At 42.8% G+C, this 26299-nt stretch overlaps 2 protein-coding genes and 2 pseudogenes across 8 annotated transcripts in view; 2 read left to right on the top strand and 2 right to left on the bottom strand.

The window, feature by feature from the left end:
• Positions 1 to 24421, bottom strand: part of BTD (biotinidase) — a 33042-nt gene extending 8621 nt beyond the window's left edge. The window contains exon 1 of one of the 3 annotated variants that reach the window (XM_045199706.3): positions 24359 to 24421. The gene's annotated coding sequence lies outside the window, so the exon portion shown is untranslated. Of the gene's footprint in view, positions 1 to 18284; positions 18439 to 24255 lie in introns of those variants that run through there. The other 2 variants (XM_045199705.3, XM_045199707.3) reach the window with 2 other exon arrangements.
• LOC112309952 (small ribosomal subunit protein eS25 pseudogene) lies at positions 9291 to 9924 on the bottom strand (annotated as a pseudogene).
• Positions 10395 to 12254, top strand: LOC112309689 (ATP synthase subunit O, mitochondrial-like; annotated as a pseudogene).
• A 93-nt stretch (positions 24422 to 24514) lies between the features above and the next one.
• HACL1 (2-hydroxyacyl-CoA lyase 1) overlaps positions 24515 to 26299 on the top strand; it is a 57120-nt gene continuing 55335 nt past the window's right edge. The window contains exons 1-2 of one of the 5 annotated variants that reach the window (XR_006656227.3): positions 24515 to 24722; positions 24924 to 25028. Coding sequence is in view for 1 of the 5 variants with exons in the window: in XM_024565910.4 (XP_024421678.3) it covers positions 24633 to 24722; positions 24924 to 25028 (195 nt within the window). In the remaining 4 variants the exon portion in view is untranslated. Of the gene's footprint in view, positions 24777 to 24859; positions 25029 to 26299 lie in introns of all 5 variants that reach the window. The other 4 variants (XM_024565910.4, XR_006656229.3, XR_006656228.3 and 1 more) reach the window with 4 other exon arrangements.

The raw sequence follows: 26299 nt of genomic DNA, 5'->3' as shown, positions 1-26299 counted from the left end.
GTTACGAACAGATAAAAAGAAGACTCCTAACCAAACCACGACTTTTTTTCCTCCTTGAACTTGGCCATCGCCACTGCCCGTTATCACTTCTCAAACCCCATCTCTGTGACTCCAATACTCTTGCTAGAAAGCCTACTCATTTGAAAAGAAAGTCCTTTTGCAGTGATAAAATGCAATTTCCTAGAAAATAAACTAGAATTTTCTACCAAGTAAACAGCTTTGGAGCTCCCACCATAAGATTAGAAGTAAATTATGTCACTTACAATGACACTTCTTACTGCCTCCCCCCCATGAACAGGAATTTTTACTTCTAATCCTATGTGTTACTGAGTGTTTTAGACGGAAGAGTCCAATTCTGCCTTAGCATCAGCCTGGCCTCCCAGCTGAAGCCCCTCTCGGGGCCCTGATCAGCCTGGTGGGGCGCCCTGCGGAGATGTGCTGGGACTGACCAACCGCCCAGGAATCGGGATTAAACACCAAGAGAACAAAGACAAGTCGCGGAATCATATTGCTGCTCTTTAAAAAGAAAAACGACACCCTGCCCAGGTCTGACTCATAACTCCCGGGTTTGCACTTCAAAACCAAATTCTCCAGGCTGCACATTTCTTTTTCTTTCTTCTTCGCAGAAGCTGCAGAAGCAAAAGCAACCATAACTATTTTCAGCAACAGAACAAAGATTAGGGGTGCTCTGTCATTATCCTCAGAAAATCAAATGCTTCTCGGAGTAAGTGCCGTTCTGCCCCCCACCACTGCCCCAGCTCGCGCTGCCACTACTTTCCCCGGGGGGTAAGTGTACCATCCACACACCAAACCCCAGGGTTGTTGCCATTCCTCCCAGACACTGTCAACAACGTTTTAAGACTAGAACAAGGGGCCTTTGATGGAGCAGTCATGAGTTTTTGAGTCAAAACAAAAGTGTAATTGATAAGCTTTCTTATCTGAATTTTGCCTCTGAAGACCAACCAGCAAGGAATAATTTTAAAAGTCTCAAAATCTATTTTCCATTCCACCTCTGCTTTCCTAAAGATGATAATGGGGAGTCGCTTGCGGGGGAAACTTTCATTCTCAAAGTCACAGTCACAGTATTTCTATAGTATCAGGCGTTGGCCTTACTAGGCAGTGGGGAAACTGAGGCTGGGGTGGGGAAGGGCCAGGAGGCGCTGGAACCAGCACCTGGTGGGGGCAGATCAGGGGTCCCTGGGGCCCAGGCTGGTGATCACAGCAGCCCCCTTGCTCCACTAAGAGCTGCACAGCCCCAATCTGGGAGCACGGGCCATTTGCTTAAGTCTCACAGACCTGCAAGCCAGCAAAACGAGGAAGCTGTGGCAACAGCAAGATATCACACTGCTTTCTATCTTGAGAAAATAAAATTTAGCCTATTCACAAAAGGAGCCGGGTAGGAGAGCTGTGAGTGGCAATCATTTGTGCGTGAACAGAGGTTCGGTTGATAATAAGAGGTTATGCAGATTCAACCAGGTATTCATGCTTGAAAGCAGCAGCCTTAATCAGGAAGGTGAGAATGAGTAATTACATTAAAAATAGGAGCCACAGTTTGCCCTTCTGACGAGTGGGGAAATAGCACCTATTTTAACCAAATTTGCAAATGCTTTCTTTCCCTCTCTATCTGGCATGACACAACTGCCTCCGGAAAAAAACCCAAACAAGGTCGAGGCAGGGACTCTGAAGGGCACAGCAGGCAGGACCGGAGGGGACTGTTTCCAGTGGTTACCAGGTGCTGGCCTGTGATGCCACGTACAGGTGGGTGTGGGGGCTTCCTGGGAACAAGGGGGTTCTGGAAAGTCATGAGGTTCTTGGAGATCCAGCAACTGACCCACCTTCAGAGCTGGCCAAGACCTGGACCATAAACCAAACGGTCACCACAGGTGTGTGCTGGTCTCTAAAGGTGGCGAGGCCCCCTCTTGCACTGGAGGGCACTTGACAGGTGAGACTAAACTTCAGGAAGGATCCAGCACAGATGCAGCAAGGAGGTGACATGTGCTCCCACACCCTGCTTGACATGCTCTGCTCACCGCAGCCCTCCAGGATGGGGGCACCGGCCTGTAAGACGCTCTGAATCCCACTGGCAGGAAACGGCAGGGCCAGGAGGGCTCACTTCAGACATCCACGGACACCCGAGTGTGCACCAGATATGGGTGTAGGCGTCAGGGAGACAGAGTGAGTACGCCCAGCCCTTGCTCAAGGAGCGCCCACTCCAGAGGCACGGGAAGAGGGACGACCACAATCTAATAAATACCTAGTATGTCAAACGGTGATAAATGCAGAGGACAACGGAAGACAGGGAACGGGGACGGAGGGCCTGGCCTGAATGAGGGACAATTTTAAACAGTATGGTGGGAAGGCCTCAAGGAGAGGGTGATGTCTGGGGAAGGTGAGAGAAGAAGCCATTTGGATGCTTGGGGAAGAGCGTCCCATGCAGAGGAAATGGCTCAATCAACCCACGTGGACGCTTGCCAGGTGGGTTCAAGAAACAGCAAGGACAACAGCTGTCTGGAGCCCAGGGACCAGGGGAAGGCGGCAGAAAATGAAGTCAGATGCAGAAGTCACAGGGGACCGGTCCCTGGCCTCTGTACACCTCCCTGCAGTCGCCGCCATCCTCTTCATTCTCATCTCATTAGAGCAACCGGTGAGATCCAGTTAAAGCCTGCGTGAATCACAACAATCTCGACACTCCTGTGCTCACATCTTCCCGTGACTCCTGCCACCTATGGAGTAAAAGCCTGGGACCTTATTGTGCACCAAGAGGAAGAGCTGGTAGACAGGAACTCCCGGGTGGGTGGGAAGAGAAGGCCCGCAGTGGCATCCTTAGCAAGCATCCTCATCTTTATGGCGCTACAGAAGCCTCTGCTTCTCATGTCAGAAAAAATGTTCCCCTGACACTAATCCTACCAGGAAGCCTCTTGTGTTCTATGAGGAAAAGACATCAAAGTCTAAATTACATGGAAATCTATTTTGTGGAAACTTGGTTAACATGTCAATCACCAGATTATTTTTACATCCAGGGAACTTTTCCCCACCCCCACCTCGTTAAATGATTCATCTTGGTAATTAGCTGTGTTTCCTTCCTAGCCACACTGGTACAATAGTGTCTTCTGCAGTGAAATGAAAGTATTATTATTAAGGTTTTCTTAAGAAGACAATTTCAGGGGCAGGTATATACATTTAAAAATTTATATATAGACCTATTGATCTCGTGAACAAAGGAGCTTGTCGCTCTACTCTTCCGGGAGAATAGCGGTCCCAGGACGGGAAAGGAGGCAGCGGACCCGGCAGAGCAAACGTCACAGCCTAGGGAACAAAGCCTGAGCAAGTCATCAGGAGGCAGCTGAGTACGTGTCTCTGTGTATATCTGACCGGATGCCAAGAAGGGCACTGTGAATTCAAGTTCCGAATAGTTCTAAACCTTTTCTCCTGAATTTTGTGATTTCCATGTGTAAGTCCTTTCTCATGAGGAGGAGAAATAATGTCCACCTTCATCAAATTTACAGAGCCTGAATTTAAAAGAAATCCCAAAAGAGACCTTTTATTTCCTAGAAAGCCTCTTGTTTTCTGCTTCTCCCTCTGGGGATGCTAGGAGTGAGGGCAGCCATGACTGGCCTCTAGAACAAGAAGCCCCACAATGTTTTTTTTAAAGATTTTATTTATTTATTTTTAGACAGAGGGGATGGGAGTGAGAGAGGGAGAGAAACATCAATGTGCACTTGCCTCTCGCACACCCCCAACTGGGGACACAACACAGGCATGTGTCCTGACTGGGAATTGAACTGGCTACCCTTTAGTTCACAGGCCGGCGCTCAGTCCACTGTGCCACACCAGCCAGGCAGGGCCCCATACTGGTTTTTGCCTGAACAGCTTCAGGCAAACCCAGGCACCACCAAGACTTTTGATATCTCAGTGGGAGACGTTAAGTGCAATCACTTGTGAGTGGCGCCTGATGGTGAGGTCAGAATTCAAGGCTGGACTCACAAGGAACAGTGAACAAGTTACCAAGTCCTCTGAGTTGAACTGGTAAGTTGTGATTTCACCTCTTAAAAAAATTCCAGCTATTTATCTTCAAAAGACAGTGACATACAGAAGTGTAACTGCACCAGGCCTTGGCTTAGGGCCTATTTCTGTTCCGTTGGCCAGAGTAATTCATCTTGGATCACTAAATGGGCAATCAAGGAATCGTGGCTCTTGAACCTAACCATGCCATCCCTCTTTCCTCAAATGGGAAATTACCCTCATAATTAAGTCAAATAAAACTTCTGCCTGAAATGCCCAGGTGTTTAATGGAAAAAGGCTCTTTTGTCATTTTGTGCAGACAGAAAAAAGCCCCAGCTGATTCTACAGGTTTGCTACTGCCACCCTGTGGACAATCTGAGTATCATTAACCCAAGTAACAGCGATTCTTCAGCAGTAAATGGATGGCTGCTTTTCTCCTCCTTTCCTTAATTTTTAATACTTCAGCTATCTCTTTTACAGTGAAAAAAAATCCAGGAAACATTGGATTTTCTAAGATTCAGGTCTCATGAAAGCTGTTTATATGCAATGCTCCTAGGACATATTGCTTCTTCTGTATTCACAAGTTCTTACTTGTGTTGTGATTTCTTATCTTACAGTCGTGCACCCCACGGATGTGACTGGAGAGCAAATGACGCACCCCATCCACACCTGACAGACCGCACAGCGCATGGGGAGACCAGGCCAAGAGAAGGGATCCACAGGGACATGTTTTTATACTGATGCCACATTGCGTTTTACACGTTACATTACTGTTTTCAAGCCATGTGACATCCGTTATTTCATCTTATCTTGCTGTCACACAAGGCAGTGAAAGCAGATGGTAAAACCCTACCTTCGTGGTGAGACGGTAACCCCAGGACAGATGAGTAGTGGTGAGAACAGACTAGAAAAAAGGCTCTGTCCCAGCCCTCCTGGCACATGATGAAGAACAAGGGTAATTTATCAGTCAAACCTCTAAAAACCACTGTGGAGTCTTCAAGGCAGCTGTGGCAGAATTCGAAGTGGCGCTCCCACCCTGACCGGTATGGCTCAGCTGCTTGGGCATCGCTCCACAAAGCGAAGGGTCGCCAGTTCGATTCCTGGTCAGGGCACATGCCTGGTTGTGGGTTCAGTGCCCAGTGGAGACACGCACAAGAGGCAACCGACTGATGTTTCTCACATGGATCTGTTTCTCCCTTTCTCCCTCCTTTACCTCCTCTCTAAAAATAAGTACATCTTTAACAAAGTGGCACTCCCAAGGAAAATTCTAGATGGTCAGACCAGAGCAGGGGTTCTCAAATGTGGGTTTGACATTGCGTCCCCTCAGATCCCTGGATCCGCGTGCCCAGGAATTCTGACTCAGCAGATCTGGGGTAGAGCCTAAGAATGTGCATTTTCTGATGAGTTCCCAGGTGATGGTGATGGCGATGCTGATGTTCCTGGCCTGGGTCACACTTGGAGGACCACTGGGCTGGAGGAGAAAGGCACGCAGAAACTATGTCTTACTCCTGTCTTTCTCTCACAATTAGGAAAGACACGAGTCAAAACCATCACCTTTATTTCCCAGGTGCCTCTCCCATAGGGTTGATAGAATGTGAGCAGATTTCAAAGTGTTTCCACCATCTTTAGAGAAAATGAGCAGCAAAGTATTTAAACACTAAAACCAGTGGGGAAGCCTCCCCCGACCCCAAGTTTGACCCAGGTCAGTTAAAGAATTCAGTGCTTATCTTGGTCTGGACCGGAACATCACTATAAAACTGGGTTGTTACTGGTTTTCATGTTTAAATCAAGTTCCTGATTTTTAAAAGAATAAAACAGGAGTAGTTAATAGATATTCTACTAGACACTTTCCTTCCTGCTGTCCTTGAAGAATCAAGCCACCAGGAGTTCTACAGCTGCAAGGAGATTCTTCTTCCAAGAAGCAGCCGGGCCCAGGAAGTGCTCAGCCTCGGGCGAGACTGTGGGTCCGGCTGACCTCTTCACTGTGGACTCGTGAGGTCCCGGGCGAAGGACCCAGTGAAGCTCTGCGCAGACTGTTGACCCACAGATACTGTGAGATGATATGTGGGTCTTATTTCAAACAGCCAAATGTGTGCTAAAGTAATTTGTTACACAATAATAGATAATACGTGGAACAGGAAGAGTATTTAAAGATGCAATTGAAGAAAACTCTCCTGAAAGAAAAGCAGATCTGAGTGTATAGATCGAAAGGACACACCAAAATTCAGGAAAGAAAGGAACTGAATGTCAATACCAGGACACAGCCTAGTACAATGCCTGCTTTTCAAAGATAAAGTAAGAGTCATGTGGGAAGCCAAATAAAACGATCAAGAGCGTTATAAGGGCAAAAATGCAGGCCGTCCTCATACTGTATCACGATAACACTAACGCTAGTACAAGCCTGTAGAGTCTCTTGGAAAATGAAAGTATGAACCAGGAATTGTCTACTGTGCCAAACTGTGGTTGAAGTATAAAAATAAGAGATAATAGGTTTGAATATGTAAGAACTCAGGAAATATTATTCTCATCAGCCTTTGTTGAGAAGATGCACAGGGGATAAAATTCTGCCAACCAAGAGGGGAACAGAAAAATATGGCAAAGGAATGGACAATGAGCCTTAAATATAAAGTAAATATGAGGATTATGTTTCTAGAACACAATGCAATGTCATAAACTCTGACAACACAGAAGCTAGCAAACTAACCAAGGGGGGGGGGGCAGAGTAGTATAATAAACAGGAAAGCAAGAGGGAAATGAAATAGAAGTGGAAATTAATGTTAGAAAATAGAAAAAAGATAGAATAAATAAGTCCAACAGGCTGTTCTTTGAAAACAATTATATAGAGATAAATCATTAGCTAACTAATTAAGAAAAATAAAGAGCATATGCACAAAAGGCAATAATAAGAAATATCTACAAATGAAGAAATTAAAAGAATAATAAACAATTTCCTTACTTAATTGTATGCTACAAAACTTGAAAATTCAGAAAAAATGGATAATTTCCTAGGAAAATGCATTTTGTCTTTAGAGAAAAGATAAAACTGAACCAAGCCAACGATCACAGAAGTACAAATACTCCCTCCCACCCTCCCCCCTCCAACGGGCCGGATAGTTTCCAGAGGAATTCTTACTGGCTTTAAAGGAGCCTGCTGTCCAGTGCCACTCAGTGCTCCAGAACACAGTAGAACAGGAAGCGTTTTTCTTACGAAGTGGTAAAATTTGATAACAAAACCTTACAAAGGTAGCAGCTCCACAATCTTATTTATGACCCAGGATCCTTCTCTCTTTGTGCCTTTCTGTCCTCGGTACGTAGCTTCCATTTTCAAGGTCACTCTCTGGTTGCAAACGAAAGTGACAACTCCAGTACCATGCTGGGCGGAAGAAGAGTTACGAGGGGTATCTGCCAATTCGATCACCCAGTTCAATTCCCCAAACCCTGTTCACTGACTCTTCTTAAAGTGCTTTGACCCACAGAAGGGCTCATGACCACTGCCAGCTACAAGGCAGGCTGGAAAGTGAGCTGCATCACCATCCTGAATAAAATCAAGATTTTGCCAGATAAAGTTCAGGGCCCAATTAAGTTTGAATTTTGGGTAAACATGTATGTTAGCACACATTTACACTAAAAAATTATTGTTTATCTGAAATTCAAATTTAACTGGGAGCCTTGGGTGGCCTGTTTTGTTTCCCTAAATCTAGCAACTCTGCCCGCAAGTGGCCAAGTAATCATTACCCTTATATAATTATCACTTCCAAAAAAAAGAGAAAGTTTTGTTGTCCTATGTATATCCCTAAGCATTATAGTTTCGTCTTCCCAATTTAAAAGATTGATATATACTTAAATCTCTTTTAATCTACAGGTTCCTTTTTCCATTCTTCAATTTCCATAAAATCAATCTGCTGAAGAAGCCTGGCCTTTTGACCTGTAGATTTGCAACAGAATGGACATTGCTCATTGCACAGGCATAAGTGAGGCTCACGCTTTTCCTCCATTGTTGGTATTTCTTGAAAACTGGCAGCTGGGTCCAGAGACTGAATCAGACTGAGGCTCCATCTCTGGCAAGACTATGGTGGTAGTGTGTTCTTTCATCAGAAGTCACATGTCTTTCTTCTCATGATTTCAGTGCAAACAAAACATTGATGCAGAATGCCTTTATCTATTCATTTGGGCTTGTGAAATGCTGGTATTCTATCCTTTCATTTTTACTTATTAATTGGAATACTTTTTATAAAGAGACGTTATTTTATCTACTATTTGGTTATCCAGTGGTACAACTCATATAGGAAAGTCAGGGTAAATGCTAGCTTCTCTCCCCCATTCTTTTTAAAATCAGTTTTCAAGAAAATGAAAATACCATGAATTCGTGGAATTAAAAACATTTGATGGGTTTCATTGCAGTTATCATAACGGAAACTCAAACTGTCTCATCCTTGGCCAGTGGTAGCCTCTTCAAGTTCGCTCTTGATTCCTTTTGGCATTACCCTACTAGTTTTTCATAGCTTCTCTGTAGGCTGACATTAAAGATGTCTCAAGCTTATCTTGTGCGTTTCCTGGCTCAGATCTGGAGCTGGTCATTACTCCAAGAAGCCTTGGGTCCAAAACTGATTCTTTGAAAAGACCAATGAAATAAACAAAGCTCCATCAAGATTGAGCAAGGAGAAAAGCAACAAACACACACAAATATAAAGAAAAAATGAAAGTGGAGCATAACTATGATTATGACAAAGATTTTAGAACTCACTCACTGATGGATGCTCTGGGACAGGTGTATATTGAATGGATATGTGGATGAAATACATAATTTTATAGGACAATGAAATTTACCAGACTAAGCTCAAAAAATATAGAAAAATGGAGATCAATTAAGAAGAATTAAACTATGAGAGTCTTTCTCTAAAAGCACCAATCCCAATTAATTTTTCAGGAAACTTCTCCCAAACTTTCAAGGGAAAGATACACACTGTGTCCTTTTATACGGACATATTTATACATACATATTTTATACAAACTGTTCCAAAAGCTTTTAAAAGACAGTATAACATTGATAGATAAGGATAGTTCAAGAAAAGAAAATAGTGGTTGACTTTCACTCTTAAAAAAATGCAGAAAACCTAAATAAAAACAATAGAAAAATAAATAAGTAATGTATGAGAAGAAAACCATCATAACAAAATTGGGTTTATCACAAGAAATATGAATCATTTAATGAGAAAGTATATCAACTTAATTTACCACATTAACTGATTAAATGAAACAATAATGCTACTTATTAGTTAGTGCTCTTAACTATTTTGTACAGGAGGTCTTAGCCAGTGCAGTAAGACAAGAAAAAATATACAAAAGATATAATAACAGGAAAGGAAAAAACAAAACTTTAACTTTTGATGATTATCTACTAAGAAACCCAAAGAGACTCTATAACCAAATTACTATAATTAACAAGAAACTAGTAGTTAGACTTAAGACCAACATACAAAAATTTTGTGGTTTTTTTTTTTAAATGAAGTTTTATTTTTCAAAATGTACACCTGGTGGGACTGTTGTTCATGCACCGTCACCAACAGCTGGGGCACCCCCACCTTTGGTGTTTCTAGTGTAAATTATTTGAGCTCTGCGCTTTGAAACTAATTTAACGAGTCCTTTACGAAGGAGCTCCTGAAGGGCTACCCTGGCCAAGGAACCACAGACCTTCAGTCTCTCAGAGACAACAGCTGGGATTGCAAGTTTATAGTTGGGAACTTCCGTACAGAGTTTGTCATATGTTGCTTTATCCAACAAGAGTAGGTTTTTGAGCTTGCCCTGAACTTTGTCTTTGGACCACTTTTTCTTTTTGGCCTTGCCCACAGATTTGTTCATTGGGTCTGTGTCTTTCTTGGCTGACTTTTCAGCATCTTTCTTCTTCCTGTCCTTGGGCAGCATAGTGGAACTCAAAGAGCAGTTGCTACCATGGCTGCCTTGATAAGATATCGGACAAAAAGGCCAACATATGAAAATTAATCGCACTCTAATACATTACCTTCCCCAAACTACAACATGGAAATAAATTAAAAAGATATTTAGAAATAAACATAATATATTATTTTTATCGAAAGACATTAAGGAAGAATAAAATAAATGGAGTGATATATTATGCTTGTGGCAAGATACACTTGATAATATAAAGATGTTATTCTTTCCAAATTAGTCTATGAATCCAACCAAAATCCCAATGAATACTTCATGGAACTTGATAAACTGATTCTATAATATGAGAGAGAAAAAGACCAAGAACAGATCTAAAAGACAGGGTAATGGCCCCTCAAAGATGTTGGCCTTCTAATCCCCAGAGCCCACGAGCACGTTCGGTTGTACCGCAAAGGGGAATTAAGGCTGCTAGTCCGCTCACTGCGATGGGGAGACTGTCCTGGACTGTCTGGGTAGGCTCAGTGCGATCACCAGTGCCCTTATGAGCGGGACAGGGGAGCAGAGGTCGGAGAGTCAGAGGGACGGCAGCATGAGAAAGACTTAGCCCAATGCTGCTCACTCTGAGATGGAGTCCAGAATGTGGGAAGCCATAGTAGCTGGAAAGAACAAGGACCAATTCTTTCCTAAGCCTCCAGAAAACAATGCAGTCCTGTTAACACCTTCATATTATCCCAGTGAGACCTATTCAGACTTCTGAGCTATAGAATAGTAAGATAATAAATTTATATTGTTTTTAAGCAGTTTGTGGTAGTTTGTTACAGCAGCAATAAGAAACTAATTACAATAGACAAAATGGTTTCAAAAAAACAAAGAGGAAGGAGTTGTCCTACCGACATACAAACTTATTTTAAAAATATAGAAATTAAACCCTGGCTGGTGTAGCTCAGTGGATTGAGCACTGGCCTGCGAACCAAGGGGTCGCTGGTTTGATTCCTAGTCAGGGCACATGCCTGGGTTGCCAGCCAGGTCCCTGGTAGGGGGTGTGTGAAAGGCGACCACATATTGATGTTTCTCTCCTTCTCCTTCTCCCTCCCTTCCCCTCTCTCTGAAACTAGACAAATAAAAAAATGTTTTTAAATATAGAAATTGAGGTAGTGTAGGATCGGTGTCGGGATAGGAAAGAAACAGAGTCCAGAGCCAGACCGCACATGTGTGGAAATTCGATATGGGCATGACAGACCACTAGAAGAATAAACTGCACTGTAGCTCTCCCAGCTCGGCTCTGACCTACAGCCACCTGGGAGAAGATAACCTCCGCAGCAGTTTCCAGGCTCCCCCAGCAGGTGTGATGCTTCGGCACATCTATGGCCAGGCTGTTTGCCAAGCTTGTGCGGCCACCTGTTCAGATATAGAGTATCGAAGGTCGCTATGCCACTGCTCTTTATTCTGCTGCATCTAAACAGAATAAACTGGAACAAGTAGAAAAGGATGTGTTCAGAGTAGCACGAATGTTTAAGGAACCCCAAATGACAGCTTCGAATTATGAATCCCTATGTAAAGCATTCCATTAAAGTGAAAAGCCTGAATGATATGACCACAAAAGAGAGGTTTTTTCCCCTCACATCCAACTCAATCAATTCGCTTGCTGAAAACGGCCACTTGCACAACACCCCAGGTGTCCTTTCTGCCTTTTCTACCAGGGTGAGAGTTCACGGTGGAGAAGTCCCACGCACAGTGACCTCTGCACCTCCTCTGCTGGAGCCACTCTTTCTGAACTACAAACAGTCCTGAACAGCTTCCTAAGTAAAAGCCAAATATTGAAATCAGAAGTTCAGTTTGTCCCATCAATCGTGGGTGGAATGATCGACCCTACTGGAGAGAAATATGTCGATATGTCTGCAAAAACCAAGATTCAGAAGCTGAGCAAGTTTACGAGGGAGGTTTTCTGAAAGTGTTGATTTTTCTGTCAGTGAAAATCCTTTATTATTTTATTTTATTTTATTTATCCTCACCCAAGGACATTTTTTTCCCCATTGCTTTTAGGGAGCGAGGAAGGGCGTGAGAGAAACATCGATGTGAGAGAGAAGCATCAACTGGTTGCCTTCTGAAATGCACTTGGACTGGGGACTGGCACCGGACTGGGTATTGAGCCCACAACCCAGGCATGTGCCCTGACCGGGAACCAAACCCACAATCTTCTAGTTATGAGATGACATTCCAATCAACTGAGCTACACCAACCAGGGCTGCCAATGGAATTCTTAAACTTGGAGCAACAATAAAATGATTCCTGAATGGAACATTTAAAAAAAAAGAATAAACTGTAATACAAATGGTGCTCAGACAATGGATATTTTGGTAAACTGACTTAAAAATTGCCAGCAACCAGTCCTGTCTCTGTCACCTACAGAGTGGGTAATGGGGGCATTATAAACACAAAATTAAAGGTAGTAGTTACTTCTACGGCATAGGGAAGGGGATGGGAGGGGGGAGGGGTACACAGGGAAATCCACTGCTTTGTAATGCATTTCTTAAGCCAGCGGCTGGGTACATGGGTGTGTATTAATCTACGCTCCTATTCATGTGTCTGAAAAATGTCATAAATGTTAAGTACACATAAAAAAGTAAATAAAACAATAAATCACAGCTAAACTCCAAAGAGGAACTTAAAGGTTATGATGCAGAAAGAAGTTCAAGGGCTTGAACCATGAAGATGTCCTTCCCCTGGGGTGACACCCCAGTTCAAGTCCTTCCCTGGAAACCACTCAGACAGTCTGCCCTGGAGCTGACACAGAGAACAGATTGAAAGCAAAACAAAACAATAAGGTACAATTTAAAAAGCTAAAGGAAGGGTCTGTAATGAAGGTTAATGTCAAAACAGGAGAAACAAATGAAAACACAAACATTTAAATACTGGTACCACACTTCACAGATGGTAGCTTCTGCCCCCGACCCCAACCCCGTGGGTCACCCTCAAGGGTGGAATTCAATCACAGAGATAAATCAATCTCTCCTGTGCTCCTCACAGCAGGACACTGGCGAGAGCTGTCACCAACTCCTAGCGCAGTTTACAAAACAACAAACATCCTTGTCAGTGATTTCATGATTGCTGATATCAAACAAAACAAAACAAAAACAAACCCACTTTCTATGAAGACAGAGCTAGAACAGGAAAGAATGTTCCCCCAGTTTCTGTCCCCAAGAGTGCCCCCAGTTCTGGGTGTCACTGGCACCAATGCAGAGCAAAGGGGAAGGGCTTGCCGGCCCAGGGCAAGGGCAGAATCCAGCTTTCCTTTAGGTTAAACAGTAACAGAAAACTCCCAGTGCCTGTCTACCAGTAAGAAGAATTAAATCTCTCTGATGGTTAGACGATAAAGGTGCTTTCCACTGGTTTCGCAAGCCTATCTCTGAGCTTTGGTACTCTGCAGTCCATAAATTTAATAGGAAGCAAACAAAATCAATTTAACCTGTTTCAAAGAACCATTTTATTATAATTATTTTATTTCCTGCTCTGTGTATGTTGATATATTTCATATAGCACATTTCCTGATGTACCATTTTCAATGTTGGTTTTAAGAATAGTGTTCTACATACATTTCCTACACTTACTGTTGCTTCCTTTTTGTTTGTATTTAAGATATTTCCTTTGTTTTCTCTTCTTTTATTTCAGCCATTCTATAATGCATCACCAAATCTCTAATTCATTTCCTTATCTGATAACCAAACACTTCAGAATTTTAAAAAGATTTTATTTATTTATTTATTTATTTATAGGGAGGGAGGGAGAAAAAGAGGGAGAGAAATGCTGATGTGCGATCAATAGGTGGTCTCTCACACACCCCCATCAGGGGGCCTGGCCTGCAACCCTGGCCCCGACCAGACCAGGAACTGAATCGGAGACCTTTGGGTTTGCAGGATGATGCCCAACCCACTGAGCCACACCAGTCAGGGCCCAGACACTTCACATTTGGATAAAATGTCTGTGAGCCTCTTTTTCACAGGTTTAGCCAGTCTTATGCTTTTAAATAATCACGAGGACTTTTAGTGTCCTTCTTTTTGTTTTAGTTTTTAAATGTATTAAATGTATTTTCAATGTATTGATTATAGAGAGAGAGGAAAGGAAGAGAGGGGGAGAGGGAAAATGAGAGAGAGAGAGAAGGAGAGAGAGAAACACCAATTTGTGGTTCCACCTGTCCATGCATTCATTGCTTGATCCCTGTATGTGCCCTGACCGAGGACTGAACCCCCAACTTCGGGTTATCAGGACGATGCTCTAACCAACTGAGTTACCTGGCCAGGGCTTGTCCTTTGTTTGCTGAAATTAAAACGTACCATCCCAATTTGGGGGACCTGTAGAAGCTCCTTGTTTCAAATCTTTTTTTTAATTTATAAATTCATAAAAGTTTTATTGAGATATAACTCACATACCAAATTCAATGGCTTTTCATTTATTCAAAGATGTGTGCAACCATTCCCATAGTAAATTTTAGAACATTTTTACCACCTCAAGAATAAACTCTGGATCCTTTAGCTATTCTCTCCCGAACTGGCCCTATCCTCCCAAACTTCCAGCCCAATACAGCCACTAATTACTTTCAGTCTTTACAGGTTTACATATTCTGGACATTTCATATAAATAAAATCATATAATATATTCCCTTTTGTGACTGGCTTTTTTTCTTTTCTTTTTTTTTTTTTACTAGCATCATGTTTTAAAGGTCCATCCATATGGACAGAACTAGGCTGCAGTGTAGCTTTCCTATCTGTCAATCAGGCCCACGTCCCCAGGGTCCCTTTGAGTACCAGCTTTGCTTCAGGCAACGGAGTGAGGAACAAAGTTTCCTCCCCAGGGATGCCCGCCATTTTTCAGGTACGACTATGATGCTACGGATTTCTGTCCACCGCAGTTGCAAATTTCCCTCCTTTAATGCACAAAGTGGGTGTCTCTATAACAGTTGTCTGAAAGAAGTCAGCACCTTGCGTCCCCTGCAAGATGAATCTTGGTATTAGTTAAAACAGTGGGGCAGACCTGAGCCTGACTACTAGGTTGGTGAGCAAGGTTCCCTTCTCAGAGGAGAGTTAGGAATAACCAAGTCACTGTTCAGCTGCCTATCTTGGAATCTGATTGTTGGTTGGGCCTATTAACCATTGGGTTGAGGGTTTGGGAACAATTCCTCCTTATTAACAGGCAAGAAAGCAGAGTACCATTTATTGCCTGGTTAACCATATATTTGTCAACATGTTTACTGCTGATTTCCATGGACTTCCAATTGCCATTGATTATCCCTCAAGGCCCTTTTCCTTCTTCTTCCAGCTAGTTCTCAGCTGGAGAACTCCAGTTCCTTGCTATGTGGACCTTTTCAAAATGGACATTTGCTTCCTCAAGGCTAGCCAGGGAGTCTCCTTGTAAGATAGATTACAAACATATATGACAATCATGTACATGTAATCACATACATCCTGTCACCTTTGCTATACTTTTTAAAAAATAATTTTAAAATATATTTATTGATTATGCTATTACAGTTGTCCCATTTCCCCCCTTCACACCCCTCCGTCCTGCACACCCCCTCCCACCCACATTCCCCCCCTTTAGTTCATGTGCATGGGTCATACCTATAAGTTCTTTGGCTTTTACATTTCCTGCACTATTCTTACCCTCCCCCTATTTTCTACATACCATTTATGCTACTTATTCTCTGTACCTTTCCTCCCCCCTCTCCCCTTCCCAGTCCCCTGTTGACAACCCTTCATGTGATCTACATTTCTGTGATTCTGTTCCTGGTCTAGTTGTTTGCTTAGTTTGCTTTTATTTTTGTTTTAGGTGTGGTTGTTAATTAACTGTGAGTTTGCTGTCATTTTACTGTTCGTATTTTTTATCTTCTTTTTCTTAGATAAATCCCTTTAACGTTTCATATAATAAGGGCTTGGTGATGATGAAGTCCTTTAACTTGACCTTATCTGGGAAGCACTTTATTTTCCCTTCCATTCTAAATATAGCTTTGCTGGATACAGTAATCTTGGATGTAGGTCCTTGCCTTTCATGACTTGGAATACTTCTTGCCAGCCACTTCTTGCCTGTAAGGTCTCTTTTGAGAAATCAGCTGACAGTCTTATGGGAACTCCTTTGTAGGTAACTATGTCCTTTTCTCTTCCTGCTTCTAAGATTCTCTCCTTCTGCTTAATCTTGGATAATGTAATTATGATGTGCCTTGGTGTGTTCCTCCTTGGGTCCAGCTTCTTTGGGACTCTCTGAGCTTCCTGGACTTCCTGAAAGTCTATTTCCTTTGCCAGATTGGGGAAGTTCTCCATTATTTGTTCAAATAAGGTTTCAATTTTTTGCTCTTCCTCTTCTCCTTCTGGTACCCCTATAATTCGGATGTTGGAACGTTTAAAGATGTCCTGGAGGTTCCTAAGCCTCCTCATTTATTTGGAATTCTTGTTTCTTCATTCTTTTCTGGTTGGATGTTTCTTTCTTCCTTCTGGTCCACAGCATTGATTTGAGTTGCAGTTTCCTTCCCATCACTATTGGTTCCCTGTACATTTTCCTTTGTTTCTCTTAGTATAGCCTTCATTTTTTCATCTAATTTGTGACAAAATTCAACCAATTCTGTGAGCTTCCTGATTACCAGTGTTTTGAACTGTGCATCTGATAGGTTGGCTATCTCTTTGTTGTTTAGTTGTATTTTTTCTGGAGCTATGATCTGTCCTTTCATTTGGGCCATTTTTTTTGTCTTGTCGCACCTGTTATGTAAAGGGGCGGAGCCTTAGATGTTCACTGGGGTGGGGTAACACTGGTCGCTGTGCTGTGATGCTGTATGTGGGGGAGGGGCCGAGAAGCAGCAATGGTGCTTGCTCCGCTCTCTGCCGGTTTTCAGCCACTCCCTCCTCCACCCACAATCAAATTGGGCCCCTCTGGTGCTCCTTCCAGGGTGGGTGGGCTTGTGCATGCTCTAGGCCCCTGTGGGTCTCTCAACAAACTCTCCTGTGAGGCTGGGAGTTTCTCCTGCTGCCGCCTCAACCCCCAAGGGGTTTTCAGTCAGAGGTTTGAGGCTTTATTTCCCCACACTGGAACTCTGGGTTTCGAGGTCTGTCTCCTGGTTCACCAGCTGCTGCCTCGGCTGGTCAGCTGCAGCTTTGCCTGCCCCACTCCACAATCCGCCACCTTGCTGGGTCCGCCAGCCGCTGCCTTGCAGAGAGTCCTTTCCACCCAGCTGCCCTCTCCGCCCCTCGTACCAGTCTGGATGGATGTTTCTTCTCTATCTCCTTGGTTGTTGGACTTCCATACAGTTCGATTTTCTGTCAGTTCTGGTTGTTTTTTGTTTATAAATTGTTGTTGTCCTTCTTTGGGTTGTGCAAGGAGACACGGTGTGTCTACCTATGCCTCCATCTTGGCTGGAAGTCCCCTGTTTCAAATCTTTAGAGAGTATACTTTCTCCAGGCGGTAGAGCAGGCATTTAGACAGGCATGAGTGCAGCAGGAGCAACAGGCCAGGTATGGAATGTCACTTGCCAAAAATCCTGGGTGCCTAGCAATGAGCAAAACTAGGAAAACAGCCCTGAATGGTATGGCTCAGTTGGTGAGGCATCATCCAGCAAAGCAAAAAGTCACCAGTTCAATTCCAAGTCAGGGGAGATGTCTGGGTTGTGAGTTTGGCCCCTGGTTGGGGTGAATGTGAGAGGGAGCTGATCAATGTTTCTCTCTCACGTCAATGTTTCTCCCCCTTTCCTTCTCCCTCCCTTCCCCTCTCTCTAAAAAGAAATAAAATCTTTTTAAAAAATGGGAAAACAAGTATTATAGGCTAGTACCTTACCCCCAGGGTGACCTTTCCTCCCCTGGCACATGCTAGTCATGCAGTTTAGAGCCCCTCAGAGAAGGAACAAGGGGCTGGAGAAGAGCCTCATATGATGCCCATACAAGCCCTTGCACAACCACTCCCTTATGCAATAGGCCGTTAGGACAATGGGGTTCTGATCAGCATCAAATAATCTTAGGAACAAAGCCTCGGGTCTGTTGACCGCAGAGTCAGAATTTTGGTCAAACTAGACATAAGAACTAGGCCTGAGCTGTGTTTCAGCTCCAGACTCCAAAAAGCACCAAAATCAGACAAAGTGACACCATGGCTGACATCAGGACCAGATGCAATGATTAATGACCCTCTACCCTAGTACCAACCAATCAGTAGGGACCACGACCCTGAACGTACACACCTGGAAAGTCGATGAATATTCTATTAAGATCCTCCCCTGAGGTCTTTCCTAAAATTCTTGCCTTTAGAAAACAGCTAAAAACCCTTAAGGCAAAGGGCCCAGGGTGCACTCTCTCTTTTTAGAGAAATCCCACGACTTTCCCCCGTTTCTTCTCTTAGGTACACACCTTTGCTTTCTTTCTCCTAAGCTCCAAGGGCCCTTCTTCTGCCTCTGCAACTTGTTTCCTGAGTCCAGGCAGCCCAGCTGGCTCACTTCTTCTACCTCTGTGATTTTCTAAATGAAGTTCTTGCATTAAGAGTTTTTAGCTCTGAACTCAAGGGCCAAGGTCTAACTCCACCCTTAACACAGGCACAACCTTGTCAACTCTTACTAAATTACCTGGTTGCTTGGATATTCCCTTCAACCAATGGGAAAATGTCACCAAATAGCTCTTTCATAATCTCAGTTTCAGAACCCACAAAAAGAATAATCAGTACAAAAACTCTTTGATGATTGGCTCTGCTCTTTGGAGAGTATGTCTGCATTATGTTAGCCTTTTCTTTAATAAAAAGTAAGCCTATTTCTCCTTTGACCTTTCTCCATCAATAAAGAAATTATTAACAAAGCCAAACAAGTAAGTCCCAATTAAATACCCATCAAAATAAAATTACCAGCAAAAGTAATAAAGAATGTGGTTAATTCTTACAAAGTCTGCACAAAGGGCCTTGGACAAATCACAAAAGAATGGAATGTTGTAATTATACTTGGATTGAATGGAGTTGCTACTGGTGCTGCTAATGCTGCAGGTGAGGACTCTCCTCACTTCTGCTGAATCATCGGACCCAAGTGAACAGAGGAACTTCGTTCCCTGAACTGAAAGGTGTAAAGGGAAAAGCAAATGTAAACAGTCTCACTGACTTCTTCCCTTTGCTAAGGGCATAGTCCTTTCGCGAAACCAGTTAATCTTAAATTAGGAGATTTATTCCAAGTCGTAGTTCAGATTTTACCACACTTCATACTGAGTGTTTCTGTCAGTAATTCTTTTAAAATTAATTTTAGAGAGAAGAAGAGAGAGAACAAGAATTTGTTGTTCTACTTACTTATGCATTCATTGGTTACTTCTTGCATGTGCTCTGGCTGGGGATTGAACCTGAAACCTTGGCATATTAAAATGACACTCTAACCAAATGAGCTACCCGGACAGGACACATCAGTAATCCTTTTGACACAGAAGTGGACACGAGGTCTCATGAACTATCATATACACAGTCTGTGCTGTCAATGTCAAACCAGTCTTGAATTAGTCAACAGTTCAAGTTCATGAATAGTATTACTTTGGGAACAGGCAATGATACATGGAATTATTATCTCATGTCTCCAACATGAATACAGAGCTGGTGTTCTCAAGTTGGGCTGAGAACCAAAATAAGGTAGCAGTTTAAAAAAAGAAAAATACAGGTGCCTAATTTTCCTAAGGTGCTTATTCAAAAGATGTGGGGTAGGGCCCAAGGAACTATATTTTTGTAAAGCTTTCCAAGGGATTCTGATGCAGTGGGGATGGAGCCATCACACAGGCACTGATATGTACAATACTTCATAATGGAGGGGGTGGGGTCCACACCTCCGTCATAAAAATCGGAATAAGTTAAACCAATGACTCACTAAAGTAGTAACTAGGAAATGTTTATTGTAAAAACACGAAAAAGAGCTTATAAACTGGGAGCACTCAAACCAAAGAGCGGGGGTATGTTACAAAGGAGATTGATTATACAGTGAGAAAGTGGTGACTCTTCTGCACAGTGACTGGTTATACCATCAGAATTTTCAGTGGTTCCCTCACATCAACTTTAGGAAACTTCAAATTGCACTTATGATTTCCAGAGGCACAAGCAAGAAACAACCAGGGTCAAGTTAGTCTAGCTGAATAAGCTTCATTACGCTTTGTTTGAATGATTAAACTTGTTTTGTCTGCTTAAGGAATTTCAAAGATTGGTCCCCATTTGCTTCTGATTTTAGCACCCCTCAAACAGGGACAGGAGACACTGTGCCGAGGGCCATTCAAAACCACAGGAGGTTCTGCATCTTTATGAAATGGCAGTTTTACTTGACAGATAAATACATTTAGAACGCCACTTCTATTTTGAGTGGTCATTACATGTGTATATATAATTGTCAAAACTCATCTCATATTTAAGATCTGTACATTTAATTAATTGTATATTTATTTTACCTCAAAACAGAGATCATTTTACATTAAAATATGAATATATTTCAGAGTAGAATGCAAAATTTCCATTTATTTATTATTTTAAAAAAGATTTTATGTACTTACTTATTTGTTTGTTTGTTTGTTTATTAGTTAGAGACAGGAAGGGAGGGAGGAAGAGGGTGAGAAACATTGATGTGAGAGAGAAACATCACTCGGTTGCCTCTTGTATGCACACTGACCAGGGATAAAACCAGCAACCCAGGTGTGTGCCCTGACTAGGAATTGAACCAGCAACCTTTCAATTTGCCGGACGATGCCCAACCCTCTGAGCCACACTGGTCAGGGCCCATTTATTTTTCAGATGAACTCTGAGACTTCAAAGAAATCTCCTCTAAGAAGGACTACCTTTAGACTAGGTCCCCATTTCTAGAGAGGCAACCATTTCACTCTCTTTGGCTTGAGGATGGGGTTAGGGCTTGAAATGAAGACAGGAAGACATTTGGGAAGGGCCCAGGGATATAGTTTGGAAATCTCTGGGTTTAGCAATCCTTTGCTTCCAATGCTTTTCATTCATTTCACTACCCATGGCCCACTCCTCTCTCTTCTTGTCTCTTTACCTTCCTCATATTACTGGTCGTTTTACTTTAAAAACTCCAAATTCTCAAGTATTCCATGTTCCACTCTCTGCGATTGGAGATTGTTACTGAGCAGATGGTCTAACAACCCTGAGGCCATAACCTAAGAAGGTGCAAAAGTCCTGGACCAGATGGCTTCACGGGCAAATTTCACCAGTCATTCAAAGAACTAACACCTATGTTTCTCAAACTACTCTAGAAAATTCAAGAAGCGGGAAGACTTCCAAACTCTTTTTATAAGGCCAATATTATCCTAATTCCAAAACCAAGTAAAGACACAACAAAGAAAGAAAATTATAGGCCACTAACTCTGATGAACATAGATGCTAAAATCTTCAACAAAATATTAGCAAACTGGTTCCAGCAATATATTAAAAAGGTCATACATCATGATCAAGTGGGATTTATTCCAGGGATGCAAAAATGGTACAATATTCACAAATCAATAAACATAATACATCACAAAAACAAAAGGAAAGACAAAAATCACATGATCATATCAATGGATATGGAAAAAGTATTTGATAAGGTAAAGCACCCATTCATGAAAAAAACACTCAGCAAAGTGGGAATAGAGGGAGCATCCCTCAACCTAATAAAGGCCATATATGAAAAACCTACTGCCAACATCATACTCAAAGGGCAAAAACTAAAAGTGTTTCCTTAAGATCAAGAACCAGAGGGGAGTGTCTGCTTTCACCACTCTTATTCAACATAGTACTGCAAGTCCTAGCCACAGTGATCAGACTAGAAGAAATAAAAGGCATCCAAATTGGAAAGGAGGAAGTAAAACTGTCATTACTCCCAGATGACATGATATTGTACATAGAAAACCCAATAGGCTTCACCAAAACACTAAACCTAATAAATGAATTCAGCAAATTAGTGGGATGCAAAGGTACCTTATACACCAAGAATGAGCTATTAGAAAGAGAAACTAAGAAAACAATCCCATTTACTATTGCAACAACAACAAAAATAAAGTACCTAGGAAAAAATTTAACCAAGGAGGTAAAAGACCTATACTCAGAAAACTATAGAACACCGAGGAAAGAAACTGAGGAAGATACAAATAAGTGGAAGCATATACTGTGTTCATGAATAAGAATTAACATCATTAAAATATCGATCTACCCAAGCAATCTATAGATTCAGGGCAATCCCTATTAAAATACCAATGGCCTATTTCACAGATCTAGAAAAATATTCCAAAAATGTATATGGAACCAAAAAAGACCCTGAATAGTCTCAGCAATCTTGAGAAAGAAGAACAGTTAGAGGGATCACAATACCTGATGTCAAACTATGCTACAAGGCCACTGTAATCAAAACAGCCTGGTGCTGGCATAAGAACAGACACATAGATCAATGGAACAGAATAGAGAGCCCAGAAATAAACCCACGTATTTATGGTCAATTAATATTTGACAAAGGGGGCAAGAGCATACTATGGAGTTAAGAGAGTCTCTTCAATAAATAACATTGGGAGAACTAGACTGGTCCCTACAAAAAAATGAAACTAGACCACCATCTTACACCATGCACCAGAATAAACTCAAAATGGATAATAGACTTAAATAAAAGTTGTGATACCATAAAAATCCTAGAGGAAAACACAGGCAGCAAAATTTCAGACATCTTACATAGTAATATTTTGCTGATATATCTCCTAGGGCAAGGGAAATAAAGAAAAAAATAAATAAATGGGAACTACATCAAATTAAAAAGCTTCTGCACAGCTAAAGAAATCATCATTAAAATGAAAAGGGAACCGACTGTATGGGAGAACATATTTGCCAATGATACACTGGACAAAGGTTTAGTCTCCAAAATATATGAAGAACTTACACAACTCAACACCAGAAGACAAACAATCCAATTAAAACATGGGCAAAGGACCTGAATAGACACTTCTCCAAAGAGGACATATGGACGGCCCACAGACACATGAAAAAATGCTCAACATCATTAGCCATCAGAGAGATGCAAATTAAAATCACGAGATATCACCTCAGACCTGCCAAAATGGCTATCATTAAAATCAACAAGCAAGTATTGGCAAGAAAGGGGAACTCTAGTGCACTGTTGGTGGGAATGCAGACTGGTCCAGCCACTATGGAAAACAGTATGGAATTTTTTCAAAAAGTTAAAAATGGAACTGCCTTTTGACCCAGCAATTCCACTGCTGGGAATATACCCTAAGAATCCTGAAACACCAATTCCAAGGAATTTATGCACCCCTATGTTCATAGCAGCGCTATTTACAATAGCCAAGATTCTTGGCTCTTCTTAGCCAAGAATAGCCTAAATGCCCATCAGTAGATGAGTGGATCAAAAAACTTTGGTACATTTACACAATGGCATACTATGCAGCAATAAAAATGAAGGAATTCTTACCTTTTGCAACAGCATGGATGGAACTGGAGAGCATTATGCAAAGTGAATAAACCAGTCAGTGAAAGACAGTATCATATGATCTAACCTATAGATGGAAACTAGTGAACAAAATAAACTCATGAGCAAAATAGAACTAGAGACATAGAAACATGGAACAGAATGACAGCTGTAAGAGGGAACAACAGAGGTAGGGACTGATTGAAAATAGGTGAAAGGATTAGCCAAAGAACATATATGCATGACCCATGGACAGAGACAACGGATTGGGGACTATGGGAGTGGGGGACAGGCTGGGTTGAGGGGGACAAAGGGGGAAAATTGGGACAACTGCAATAGCATAAACAATAAAATATTTTTGAAAAAAGAAAGCGCACATTGCAAGCATCTTTTTCACTCAAAAATGTGTTTTAAAAGGTTATCAGCTGCAGGGGCTGGTTGTAGATTGGGAGTGAATCTAAGAATTATGAACATCCACATTTACTGACTTTGTAACAAGAGTGGAGAGTAATGTGGGTTATTGGCAAGGGTTAGAGAAAACAAGTCACAAGTAACTAGATTCAAGACGCCCTTCTTAGCTCTAGCGGCAAGATTGGGCGTCTGAAGCATAGTCCAGGTCAAAGGGCTCCGTGCAAGTTACTCCATCTCCTGCTTGGATACTCGAGTGTCCTCATCTCTAATACTGGGGTAAAGCATACACATAAGTTTACGGATTTAATTAACATGTATTACTATGCTTCACGGATTGCAAAGCCACAAAGTTATGAAAAAAATATATTGAAACGCGTGTAATGGCGTTGAACACACGCGACGAGAAAGCAGTACAACACAAGCCAAAGAGTTTGCCCAATACTGGGAGCCATCCAGCCCGCCCTGATCCCAATCCCAACAGCCCTTCGGCGACTGTCCGCAGCACATACCAGCGCCGCAAGCCCTTCGGACCCTTCTCCCAGTCTCCCGCCGCTACCACGAGGACCCCAAACGGCTCCGGACAGAAGTTTTCTGTAAGTTTCAGCTTCTTACCCTCTCAGCACAAACCGAAGCCTCCCGCTAGCCCCGCCTCCTGACACTCCGACCCCGCGAATGGAGAGGCGCGCAAAGGGGTGAAAAGGCTCTGATTGGCCAGAGCCTGTATTTACAGTCTCACCAGCTCAGGATCGTGGGCTAAGGTTAGCCTCCCTCTTCCCTGGTGGCCTTTCTCCCGTCGGAGGAGGAGGAGCCTCCCGGGCCCTTTATTTGGGCGGCTCCGCGTTAGCTTGCTGCCTACTGGGAGGTGTGTTGAAGTTCTGTGTAGGAGATGTCGGAAAGTAAAGTCGCAGAGCCCAGCGACAGCGGCGAGGAGCAGGTGACTGGTGCCACGGTCATCGCTCGAGCCTTGAAAACGCAAGTACGATAGACCTGCACGGAGGGAAAGGCTCCTACGGAGGCCGGCGGAGGCCGGGTGTGTTGGAGATGAGGATTGCGGTGGGGGGGGGGGGGGGGGCGGGGCGGGGGTTGGAGGTCGCATGAGGTTTTTCCTTTTAGCGCCGCGGCGGGGAAACTGTGTAGCTGTGGCCGGAGCATAGACCCCCTGTTCTTCGCCCCCCAGGATGTGAAGTATATGTTTGGCGTCGTAGGCATCCCAGTGACCGAAATCGCTGTTGCTGCCCAGCAACAGGGCATCAGATACGTCGGGATGCGAAATGAGCAAGCGGTAAGTATGGACTCTGGGAGCCCAGTGCGTGTTAATGATTAATAGTAATGGCAGATATTCATTGCAGATACTCAGTGCTTACGACTATTCTAATACTTTACACGAATCAATCACAACAATTTCATGAGACAGGACCTATTAATCCTACTTGATGGATAAGAAAAGTGAGACACAGAGAGGTGAAGTTGCCTGAGGTGACAACTGTTATGGTGCAGTCACGATTTAAACCCGGGTATTCTGGGTCTGAAGTCCATTCTGTTAACACCGTGCACTGTCGTGCTCTGCCACGTGGAGAGTGTCAGAATTGGGACAGTTTCCAGGGCTGAATCTGGATCCTCTGAACTCCACTTTCCTAATTCCCTGTTATATGTTTATTTCTGTGTATTATTTGTCTAGTCTGACTTTACTATCAGCCTGTTAGCTCCCAGAGGGTGAGGATATTTTCTCCTTGACACATCTGTCCCCTAGGGGGTTCCTGCACAGGACAGGTGCTCTGGGAGTACCTGCGCTAGGAGTGGGTAAAGGCCAAATCTCATATAGTAGGTGGCTCTGCAAGGTGGCCTGTCACAGACAGTACAGCCATGAGGAACTTGGGGGTCCTAAATCCCTGTCCCGTGCTTGTTCCACCACATTACTCTGCCACCTTTCTTAGGGACTTATTTGGAACCATGAGAAAGGAACATGGGGCCTTTTGTCAGCTCGGCCTCTCCTCTCTCAGAAGTGCTGGTTTCAAGATCAGTAGTCCACTTGTACGGCACCATATACCGCCAGTCCATCAAGCTAACTGTTCCTGCTTTCCACTCCCACTGTTGCCCTTGAATTCGGGTTCTTGCCTCCTCTTGTCCAGAAAGCTACCTTGATCCCCCTAAGTGGTGCCCTTGCTCTGCCATCAGGTGTGATTTCCTGAACAGCAGGAGTTGTGATTCGTTTGTTATGTGCCCACAGTGCCTGGCTTGGTTATGGCTTTTGCATGATGTGAGTGCTTAGTACATTTTTATTAATTGAATGACATTCCTTATCTATAAAATTTGTGAATTGTAGACGGTTTTTTTTAATCTTAAAACTAATAAATAGGTCTTGAGTTTGTGTTGCTTCAACCTTCTACTTTTCTTAGTTGGAACAACATTCTGTTCTTTCATCTGTGTGAGAAGATGAAGCTAATGACGTATCAATGGGACTTATCTTTTACTGATTTTCCTAGTGGAGGTGTGTCTGGTTTCTTCATACAGCATATATTTATCGAGTGCGCATGGCATGCCAAGTGCTATCTT

The sequence above is a fragment of the Desmodus rotundus genome, chromosome 8 (assembly GCF_022682495.2).
Source record: "Desmodus rotundus isolate HL8 chromosome 8, HLdesRot8A.1, whole genome shotgun sequence".
In the NCBI taxonomy this organism is placed as follows: Eukaryota; Metazoa; Chordata; class Mammalia; order Chiroptera; family Phyllostomidae; genus Desmodus; species Desmodus rotundus.
This window is presented reverse-complemented; position numbering and strand designations above follow the sequence as displayed.